Source organism: Gymnogyps californianus, chromosome 13 (assembly GCF_018139145.2).
Source record: "Gymnogyps californianus isolate 813 chromosome 13, ASM1813914v2, whole genome shotgun sequence".
In the NCBI taxonomy this organism is placed as follows: Eukaryota; Metazoa; Chordata; class Aves; order Accipitriformes; family Cathartidae; genus Gymnogyps; species Gymnogyps californianus.
In genome coordinates, this window is record NC_059483.1 from 21,324,735 (window position 1) to 21,336,879 (window position 12,145).

At 39.2% G+C, this 12,145-nt stretch overlaps 1 protein-coding gene across 1 annotated transcript in view; it reads left to right on the forward strand.

Annotated features, from left to right (window-relative positions):
• SLC6A11 (solute carrier family 6 member 11) overlaps positions 1 to 12,145 on the forward strand; it is a 137,491-nt gene that overhangs the window by 109,193 nt on the left and 16,153 nt on the right. The window contains 2 exon segments of the mRNA XM_050904980.1: positions 8,314 to 8,377; positions 8,380 to 8,416. Coding sequence (XP_050760937.1) covers positions 8,314 to 8,377; positions 8,380 to 8,416 — 101 coding nt within the window.

Sequence of the window (12,145 nt, forward strand, 5' to 3'; positions counted from 1 at the left end):
CTCCTGTTCAGTCAGATATGTTAGCTAGTGACTGAAAGCAGCCTTTAATGACGAACTGATAGAAAAGAAAGACCCAGACTATCTGAGATGAAAGGACAGGGTGAAATAGGGACTTTGGCTTTTTCCCATAGTCATTAGAAAACTGCATTTTTTTCATCATATTTTGCTTAGCATATATTTTGGGTTTTTCTACAGTTTTATGTCAGAAATTATTAGACCTATTCTGACCTGTTGTAGCAGTGCTTGGAGCCGCAGTTGGCATCACCAAAGGCAGCAGTCCCTTAAACACTCTTAACTAATTCAGGTGGCAGGAGGAGAGGAAGGAAGCCTATGTTAGGGCCACAGCTGGCAGATTCTTTTGACATGGTTTGATTCTCCAAAAGCTTCTATTAGTGCTCATAATTAAACATGTTGTTAATTCCCTCATGTCTGACGGGAGTACTCTTTAAGTGCGGGTGCTAATTCAAGATTAAGACCTAACCTTTTTATAGTTTCTTACAGTCCTGTCACATCTAAACCTATACGATAATGAAAGAATATACAGTAGTTTTTCCCAAAAGAAGAAGCTAAGATTGTTATCGTGACCACCCTATGTGAGTTCCATAGCTGGTTTTCAGTCTCTGCTCTCCATCTTCTCTTCTGTTTTCTACACTGCATATGGAGTTTGTTTTTATTTTTTTTTCTGATCTTGGTTTAGTCCTCTCGTTGTGGCCTCCTCCATTCATTGAATTTGCATACCTTTTATAGTACATGAAATACCTGCATAGCTTAACTGACTCCCAGGTCGCTTGGATGTAAACCATGCTTTGCGACCATAGACTCACAAAGCATGTGCTTTAGAAGCCAACTTGAAAATGCTAAACCTTGTGGTCTAGTACAGGTGGAGATGTTCCATAGCTGACATGACTTTTTGACGTTTTCCGCACACTCCCCACATATTGTGAGAGACACTGGCACATGAACGTTAAACCTGTCATGATGTATAGGACTTAAACTCTAGTAATGCTCCTATGTAAGTCTATTTGGCAACAGGTTGTTTTATTCAGGCATTCTTACTGTTCTAAAAATCTGCAACTATTCTATGCCTTTACCTTGAAATTTCATTTATTATATCCTGACAGCAAAGGCTTTATTTTTAAAATACTTATTTGAAACCAAAGGCAAACTGCTTTTAAAAATACAAACACTGCTGAGATTCATCAAAAAGTAATGAATAATTTAACGAAAACTCTAAAGTGCTTACTCATTCTCTAATAACAAAATGGGAAATAAATGACTATCAACATTTGGAACATCATGTTTTAAAGAGTGAACGCAGCATTTAACCAGCCTATGAGATCTCCCATATTCTCAGACAGGGTGCTTCATTATGGAATTGTCATTAACCACTCTGTAGTTAAGGATGCTTTGAGCTTTGCAGCTGAAGTGGGTGTTCAATCTCACTGTTAAGAATGAAAAAAAATGTGCATATTTGTGAAACTACACCACTGGGATGCATATTTCAGCCAGTACTCAAACACCAATGTGAAATTAATTCCATTGATTTTGATAGAAATACTCAAGGAAGCAAACTTAAGTGTGTGGGTACAAATATTAGCAGCCCTTACATGTTTATCATTCCTAACAGATCTGTTAACTGTAGACTACAGGAAAGGTAATGGAAAGACAGATAAACAATATATATGTTTTGTTTAATGGAGGAATCCTCATAGTGCTTGATAGTTGTTCTAGTTATGTATAGAGAAACATGGATGTTGCAGTTCTTTTAGATCAGCCATTACATTGAAAACTCTCTAAACTGTCACCTGAACCAAAGTATCACAATGATTTGGTACCGTTAAGAAATCTGTGAAATATAATTTACAAGATTGCAAAAAGAGACAGGGTGATGTGTTTCTTTACAGACACAAATCTCTGAAACTGTAATACACAGGCACCTAATGCCTACGTGTAAGTCCAGACTAGTATCAAGAACCCACAGATACTGCCTCAACATCCTTGTTGATTCTGGGAGTTCAGAGAGCAGTACCATTGGGAGGAAATCACGACATCTCTCCTGCGACAGGCCAGATACAGCTCTTAGGTCACAGCCAGTTGTAATGACATTGACAATACTGGTTTCCTGTTCGGTATAAAGCTGTGAGCCTTACTCTATAGCAGCTTTATTCATTCCTGCTACTTTTCTTTGTGTGTAATTAGGCATATACTTTATCGTCTAGACACTGCCTGCTCTTTAGAGCTTTTCTGGGTTTTTTGGTGTAAATTCCATCGTATCTTTCAGGCCCATATACGGTCTTTCCTACTTAATGCCACAGTGACAATAGCACTAGTGTTATACAGTGGTTATTCTCATCTGTTGACTTACAGTAGAGAAAAAAAAATCACCTTCCAATCACAGTAGATCTGTGAATCAGCAGTTAGAAGGCTGCTGTTACCATGTGCAGGGTGCTTGTGAGGCTGTACAGGTACACACACAACTGAGTGTAGAGACAAACATTTGAACAAGGAGTAAGTATAGGAAGTGGTTGAGATGATTTGGTGCTGCACTGGGCCATTTCTAAAAAATCATATTCTCTTTCATCTGCTTTTCCCATTTTTACCATTATTTGAGCAACAGACTGAAAAATTAAACCATAAACTGGTGTTTATCCCAAGAGCTTGTCTATGCAGCCCACAGACTTCATCCTCACAGCCAGAGGCAATGTAGGCTGACCAGGTCCTGTCTTCCTCCAGGGCCCAGGCACTGAGGTGCGAGATGCCTGGCTGTGGATTTGAACAGATAACCTGCCACAAACTTAATTTCCGAGTATCACATTTTTAACAAACCCCTCCCACGTCTGCTCAAAATATCCTCAACGTTCATTTTAGGCATCTTGCATTTTTCCTACAGACTAATACGCAGAGACATGCACAACAAGACAGAATAGTGAAATTTCACAAGTAGCTTCCTAGCTGAGGTGTAAAATGAAGCTTTTCAGGTGACAACATAATATATTTTTTTAAAACTACATATCTTTTAGGAGGATCAGACTGAAAATAACTACTTAATTTTCCCATGTTCCCCAGACATGAAACAATTTTATACCTTTTGAGTTACATTCAGCTGTTTGTCATGACTCTGAAAGCTTGTGGAAGTGCCAGTTAAAGTCAGTTTATCCTGGGAGATGTTTCCTGCAGTCATGGGAGGATTCCATAATAGCTGCGTAGTAGTGTTTGCTTTGCTTTAAGAGCAGTAAAGGACTTGGGGAATGAGGTATGGCCTTAAGTGGTGAACAATATTCTCCCAGTTATTTGATATGTGGAAGTGATACGGACTAAAGGTGGCAAGGCCTCCCTCCTGAGAGAGGCTGCTGCAGGAATCCCCGCAGATCCTGATTTCTGTGGTTGCCCTACCCCAGCACAGCGAATATGTCAGTATATCTGTGCAGACCTTCTTGGGAAGACATGAGTTCACATGACTTGTGCTCGGAAGCAGTTAGGAGCTTGTTCTGCCTGCACCGAGTCTGCTGAATGCAAATCACAGGTAACACGTAACCGTACATGTTACATGAGGCTGTCACAATATGTGCTGCACATTTCTTGTAAGGCAGCAGTAAGTACTGAGACACAGCAGTAGTGATTCTATAGATGGAGATATTGTCTGCCCAGCTGTCTAAACTGTGTACTTACATTTTCTGTAGTTCTGTACTGTACCTATACAGAGAGTATGGAAAGTAAAGGGAAGGTACAAAGTTAGAGGAAAACCTGGAATCTAATGATAGTCCTTCAGGTGAGCAATGTTCATTTTTATTCCATGCATTATGGAAATAATAAATGTCAACATATAACAGGTTTTCCCCAAGGTCTCTGCTTATTCAGGTACAGCATCAACTAAGCTCATTTCAGGACAGTTATGTAATATTTTGCTTTATCCTTTTCACTCATTGCTTGGCCCTGTAAATATACTGCATATTGTTCAGACCTCGATCGCCACAAAAAATGGCTCAGCCTTTCAAAGTGACTTATTTCTGCACTGTTCATGTGCTTCATAAACCTCAGTTATTTTGTTTTCAATGTATGGCATGACCCCATCTATATAAAGAGATATATAGTGAGACTAAAATGAGAGGCTGGCTGTCATTTTGGGATTTTCAATTTAAAGTTGGTAGACCTGGCTTTTTAGACTGTGGGTTTTTTAACTTGTTCCGTACATGTCTTTTGTTCACCTTGGTTGCAACAGTGAACGCTCAGTAATTTTGTACTTCACTCAGACACCCATTAAATGAGAACTACCCAGTTAATGAACATTTGAGAAAGGGTTGGTTTAAGTGATTTATGGACATAACGTCCATAGAAACTTTATAGCAGAGACATGAAAAGAATCTAATTCTCCAGAGCAGTATTCTGTTGTCTTCACTACAGCACATCCCCCTTCTTCCTTCTTTATCCTCCTTCATTCATTATGTGTGCTACAATCGTGGCAACAAAAGAGGCAAGGGATCCTCCAGACAACAGGATCCTCTGTTTGACTAGCTCGATTCATCTCCCTGGGCAGAAAGATGAATAGTTGTGTAAATGAAGATTGTGTCCTAGACCTACACATAAGAAGGCCAAATTAAGATTATTTATACCCAGACTTAATATCTGGGTATTGCCAGCTTTTGAGAGCTGGACTTTGCAAAACAGCGCTTTCCATTTTTAGTAAAACATGTCCTTGTTTATTCTGTTTTGTGGAATTGTGTTTGTACCGACATAAGTTAGTTATCAGCAGGACACAGCAGAGACCACTGCTTGTGAGCTAAGGAAAGCAGTAAAGTGAAGTGTGGGAAAGCCTCAAAACGGGGATCAGGGCACAGGGAGCTCTGCTGTTCCCCTTCCCACTCAGAAAATGGAAAGTGGTGAGACTCACAATCTCTCACTGTCATGCCTCATTTCTACTGGGAGAAAGCAGGCAGTGCCATAGAGTTGAGGCTTGTTTACTTTGCTTTCTCCCTTTGGGAACAGAGCTTCATTACATGGGCTCATTGAACAGCCCCTTCTTCCTAGCCAGCAAGCATTATTTCTGTACAGGAGTCAGAGCAATAACGGTGCTGCTGTATTCTGGGCTGGCGTTTGCATTCTTCTAGTTTGCCCATACTGTCGCTAACGTAGCGCTGGGCCTAGCATGTCTAGAAAATGGCTGTAACGTGGGTGCAAAAATGTAAGCACAGTAGATGTAAAGGTTCTGTCCTTTGGCATTTGGATTTTTTAAATATTAGGGTATAATAAACAAAGGTTTTGTGCTTTAATTTTAATCTTGTTTTGGCATGAAAACATTTTAAATATGAGATGAAAAAAAGTAAGAAGAAACTTAGTTCTATCTTTTAAAGTAGGAGCTAATTGAAGACTATAAAAGATTTTCAGTCCCCAAATTTATGAATGCATACTACTGAATTGACTTAATTATCACTAACCAAAGGATTTTCAAGGTACAAAGTTTATAAAGCATGAACAGGATGTTCTCTGGTACAGGTCCTTTCCTCTGGAATCTACTCATGTCAGAAAGGTATCAAGCGCTGTCTCATTTCAGCAAAAACATAGTCTTTTTCTCCCAGCCTTTCACCAGCTGCTGGCTCCGGAACCCTTGGTTTGCAGCTTACTGGCAGTGTTTTCTTTGTCTCTGTCCTTCAGAATTTCATTGTTCTGCAGAATTGTGCTACATTCATTCCACGTACTTGGAAAATGTTACAACTTCTAGTCTAAGCCAGACATTGCAAATTCAGCACTCTCAGAAATAATTTATAATGCTTTTGTTGCCATAAGCCACGTGGATGACACCTGGATTTGTGAGTGGTATCTACAAGAGCCCATCTGTACCCACTAGAAGTTTTAATGAGAACAACTTGCCCTGAGGTACAGTTTATGAATGACTAAGACTGTGTGTGACTAATAACAAATTTGTGTACCTCAACAAATTCTCCAACCACAAATGAGTACTGCAGTCTGATGCTAAATGTCAAATGGTCACTAGCTGTTGGGGCAAGAATATGAAGAACTGACCTGTAATATCAACGGCATGGCTTTAAAATGTTGACATGTCTAGGCTTGTGACAAAAATACAGCAGAGTTAGTCCATCTCATGTTTTTCCAGCTACCAAAAATCTACCTGTGGTTTCCAAATTCATTTCCCTATTTGCCACTTCCTTGATCAGTTGTAGATGTTTTCGCCATTTCAGAAACCTGAAATTGAAATATTAATGGTCATCACAAATTAAACGTTACTGGTTCTCTGAGGATACAACCCAAAAGAAGCTACACTGATTCTATTATTCCATTCAGTAAATAAAATTACTTCCTCCTTTCTGTTTAAACATTAGCTGTAAGTTCTGATGGAATTTCTAGATTGATGTCCTATAGTGCAACAAAAACAAAGGGCTCCTCAATCTGATTCAACTTTTATAGAATACGTAAACATTTGCTTACAGAACATGTTTCTCATAAAGTATTTGCCACTTTTTATGTTGAAGCACTGCCAGATGTCATGGTCTTTAGAGGAGACTTGTTTTCTTTGAAGGAAATAATATCACTTATGGCCGGAATTTTATCTGTTTTTCTGATGAGGTACACAGGACCTCCAGAGGCATGTGCTCTCTGCTCCTCTTCTCAAGCAGCTCTGAGGTTTCTCACTTCAGAGTACAATTCTTCTTTGCCCCCATTTCCACTAGGACTTGCTGTCCAAGGAATAATCAGACTTCTGCGGAGCTGGCGTATGCCAACTGGCGTAGCCAGGAAAGGCTATGGCTCATCTAAGCGCTATACAACGCACTGCAACAATACATTGTGCAAAAACTGAAATGGAAGGGAACAGCAGATTCCACATTTGCTGATCGAGTTTCCTAGCTTTTGTTTATGCTTAAGAAGACCGTGCATTTTTAGTTGACCTATGCTACTTACAGCTTTTGGGAGCTTCCAATCTTGTTAAAGAGCCTGTCTGTCAAAAGGCTTTCTCTGTGCAGTTTTTTCCTTACCAAGTGGTGAAACTTTGAGATGTAATCAGCTGTATCTTATTCACTATGACAGCAATGAAACCATTTAAGCCACTGATGCAAATCAAATGTGATCTTAATGTTATTCCTAAACAGAAACACTCACAACAACTCCAGAGACCAAGGTCTCACTTGATCACATGTAAAACAAATACATCCCCTTCATATATTTATGAGTATTGGATTACTATTATTAGTATTACTATTATTAGTCATGAAATCATTACCTGCATTACCTCTTTCCTGTCTCAAACTTAGAGTAGCTAATGGCTACGCAGCTATTGCCTCTGGTTAGCAGTCAGTGTTTTATTACTTCTCTGAAAAGCACTAGGTTGCTCTGCTTTAAAAAAACAAACTTACAGAGCTCATTTATCCCAGGAAACCAGGAGTCAGAATTTATTGGATTGGAAATAATAGTGCAGCTGTGTAGATGTGGGTTCTTCACATTGCTCTCATGGCAAAATCAGGAGTTAAAAGAGTATATTCACCTGCAGTAATAACCCCTCAGACTCTAGTCGAATAAATGAACTGTTTTGTTGGAGTATTTTTAAAGTAAAAAAAATTGCATGTTATATTAATGTTCTGAGATTGCTGTGAGGAGAGTAATCTCACTGTGTCGGCTCATGCTTCCTTTTTTTTTTTTCTTTTCTCTGATTTAGAATTTAGTATTTGTATCACTTCAGGATATAAGTGTTACGATAAGGATGTTATAAAGCTACTTACTTGCTAAGCTCTACAGAACTTTTATTTGTTAATTGTACAGTGACCAGAACAACCATGTCCTGGTGCCTAACTGGGGCCATTAAGTACTGCTAAAAAGACACCCTTCACCTGGATAAGTTGTCTCTTCTCTGTCCCCAGCTTAATTTGTATATTATCTACGAATGGCGTATTTTGGCTTTAGAGTATTTTGTCACACTAAATTTTTAAATTTGAATAAATAATTATCAAGTGAGAATAAGATAAATGCAGATGATTCTATTTAGGTTGCAATTACTAACACCTTATAGTGTTAATAAAACCATTAAAGAATTTGTAGTGGGTGAGGTTCTTCTCCAGAAACTCTGTCTCTCTTTCTACTTAGATTAGGTTGAACCTGTAAAGACTAGCTGAGTTACTCCTTGTTTATACCACTGGGAAGGAGAGGGGAATTTATCTCTCGGCATATTTTTTTTAAGGTTGTGACTTACAAAAGGTTTGCCAGACACTATTACCCTGTACAGTTGCCTCTGCCAATTTGCAGTCAATATACGCATAAAGGTGATTTCTTCTTGACCTTTTTTAACCACTCAATTTCTTTTGTCTTCAGGTGTGGGTGGATGCCGGTACACAGATATTTTTCTCTTATGCAATCTGCTTGGGGTGCTTGACAGCCCTGGGAGTTACAACAACTATAATAATAACTGCTACAGGTAATGTCTTCCACACTTTATTTTTACATTTAGTTTCAGTGATAGAAGTGTCCACATACTTAGCTTCATTCAGAAGTACTTCCCTTTTCCTTTAGCTACTTGCATGAGTAATCATAAGCACATGCACATGTTTTTGTAGAACAGAGATCTGTAATGTTTTTTATAGTTGTTTCAGAGGAACTTTTTTCCAAAATTTGGTGTTTTCTTCCCTTTTGATCATATCTGACCCTTGCACAGTCACAAGCCACTCAGTACACACATGTATACACAGTTGTATGTATAATATACTGAATTTCATACATGCATAATTGCATATGTGTGCACTATTTGATTTTTTAACTGATAGTTGCTTAAAAAAAAAAGTCCTACAAAAAGTTGTTATTAAAACTCACCTGAATTTGGTCTATGCTCTGAATGTCACTTTTTTCCATAGTTTACTGGGTCCTAGCTAGAGCACAGTAGAAATGGATAGCATTACATTGCTTATCTTTATAGAAATCAGTAAGGAGATTGCTAATGACTTCAGTAGGTTTTAATCTTTCCTGAGTCACTGTCAAAAAGACATGACTCACACAAAATCCTCCTTCCATTTTACTGCCATGGGCAGGAATGTGAGCACTACTTTTTTCTTCTGGTATCAGCAGTTATTGAATTAGTTTTCCTACTATTCAACAGCCTTTAATACAAGACAGTAAATGACAGTTTGATTGTACTGACTCTATTATGATCTCCAGAGAATTAAAATTTCATTTTTCTATAAAGGAAATAATACAGTCCAAAAGCAAAAGAACCCTAAACACACCACCCCCAAAACCCCAAAAGTGTATTTAGATTCTAAATTGCAGTTTTACTTGGAGGAGACAGTTTTAGGAAATGCTGCCTTCTTTCAATGTCTTAGCAACAACTTGCTCTTCTGTCAGAGAAACATCAAACAGTAGGACCCTCCAGACAGAGAGGGAATTGGGGTACTGGAAACCAGAGACACGAATGTATCCATCAGCTGAATGTCTGCAAAGCTGTCCAGCGCCAGCTAAGGGTACTTTGCCATCTAAACATGCACAGTAACTTAGCAGCAACATAAGTTACTCTTTGCTCAGCTATGACAGCCAAAATTCCAAATGTTTTACTGCATAAAGCAGTGTAAGTCCCCTACAATCTTCAGTGCTGACTGACATTGTTTTCAGAATAACGATAAAGATGCCCCAACAGAGGGTAATGAATGCCCCTACAGAACAGTGGGTAATGAAAGTTTTCCCTAATTAGCATAAGTGATGCTTTAACAAAGGCGCTACTCCTTTTCTCTCTAATTTTATTTTTATTTTGTTCCAGTTGCATCCCATCTAGAAACTATTCTGTCACTGCCTCAAGGACTGCAGTAATCTTTTTACTATGGTTTTGTAACTCATTACAAAAAGCAGGAGTTTTGATGTGTGATCAGAGAGCTTACGTAATTTTCGTTCACAACTCCTCTAACAAAATGTTTTCACAAATTTCCTGAATGGGACAGATTTTATTGTGTCCCGAAGTATGACTCTTAAGGAATCTGAGGAAGGGAGTAGGACAGAAGTTAACTGCAGAAAGCAGCTGAGTTAAACAGGGCTCTTAACAGAGCAAGACATACAAAGCAGTTATGCAGTGGAAAGCAGAATTAAATTTGTATTCTAACTAGTACAGAAAAAAATTAAAATCAAGCTATGGATTTGCCTCTTGCAATGCCCGCAGCGTATTGTCTGATACATTCTTTTTGCACTCTGTTTTACTAAAATTTTTTTTCTAAGGGAAGGATGCAGTGGAAAATAATGACGTTAGGCATTTTAGTGGGAAAATGGGAAACTCTAAACTACACGTGGGTTTTTCTTATTAGCAACCTGATCTAATTCATTAACATTGTAAACGAATTGCAAACAAGTCACTTCACATCTTTGAACAGGAAATGAATTTTTATTGTCCTTACTTATCTTTCGTTGTAATACATTAATACAGATCCTCCCTGGACTTACAACAGTTTATATCAAAAGTGACTCTTAGGAAAAGATGAAAGTAATGGCGGTACCATCAGCAGGCAATGTTTTCCCCATAGAAATAAAAGAAAGGTGTACTGATGTGTCCTCTAATTTTTAGCAAGCGGAGAATTCCTAATCCACTCGGATCTTCTTAAGGGATGGATTAACTTCAGACAACCTCAGCAGACAGAAGAGGAAAATGTTCTTGCTCCTGCTTCATGTGCTCTGTATTTGCAGAAGTGATCCAGCTCCCTGCTGGACACTGCGCAGTTCCCCACCAGGGGAAAGGCCATTTGGTTTCACAGCACCACTCCTTTGTACTGGCGGCTGCACCTCAGCGGGACCATTTTTATGTATGAGCCCCATGGACAAATCAGGGGTTAGCTGCCGTGGTGCCACTGTGGTGCAGAAGATAAATGAGTGATTTCACACGCTGTCAACAAATGGACAAACCTTTTAAGAAATGAAGATGTGGCCTTTATCAAGCTTCTAGTCTAAGAGGAAAAGAGGAATGGGAATTGGGCTTGAGGGGATCCATGAAGGCAAGGAAGTAACCGGAGGGATGCAAAAGGCTCTGTGAGCTCTTCTCTCTAATCAGAGAAGCTCCTTAAGGAAGGCAGAATGAATTTTCAGCAGTATCCTGCCTGTCAGGCAGGGAGAGGATAAGGGATGCATGTCTTGAATTATTCAGGTGATTGGCAAGACATTAATTTCGAAGAATGTGAAGTTTTCATAAAAATTGGAAGTTTTCCTTTCATTTGAAATCAGTTTGGGCTTCAGTCAGGCTCTGATGCCTTCCTACCAAGGATGCTTATAAAAAATTGATGGAAAATTAGATAAACTTCATGTTCGCCTTCCAATGGTTCTTGGGCATTTGTGTTTCAAAATTCATTAGTTTCACAATCAATGGATCCAGATCCCCCTCTCAGTTTTCCTTCCCATAGCAGAAAAAAAAGACTGAACTACAGGTTACACACTTCTATCTAAGGGAAAAAAAACCAGGAGGAGTTGAGGAGTTAGTAGAATTCCTGCAAAGATAAAGGAAGGATGGAAGTTAAAATCGGAGGTGTTATTTTTATTAGGACAGGAAACACTGCTAGGTCCCCAGAGAACCGAGTGTTCAGTCTGTGACTGTCTAACCGGGGAAGAAAATGATGAAGTTGTGGCTGTGTTATGTGCAAAGAATAGGTACCCCACTAACTGGAGATGATGAAAATCCCCTTAGGTTCACTTTTGCCCATTTCCTTGGAGGAACGCATACCCACCCTGTAACTATTTTGTACCACGGCACTGTGGTTCGTGGGTCTTTCCTGTAAGTGGAGAAATGGCTGTGCTCCTCTTGTTCTGTCACAGATCATCTAGTTATATAGGATTGTCCAGCTTAAGCCACTTGGGCCCTGCCCTAGGACCTTCCTTCAAGAGGTAGCAGCAGAAGCTGCCAGGGGCTCTGAAGGTGCACAGGGAGCAACGTGTCTCCACCTCAAGCCTTTTTCTCGTGGTTAGGAACCAGCAGCTCTCAAATGCCCTGTGCCACACCATTCGCGACAAAAAAAAAATCTTGTTGTTTAGACTGCATTTGAAGCCTGGGAATTATCTAAAATAAATCTTATCTGCAGAAAACAGGCTGTTCCAAATGGAGGCATCGTATGACTGGTGAGCAGCCAGATCCATCCCACTGAAGCAGTATCTCTTTTTCCCCCCTCAAGGATTAAAAAATACATCTTTC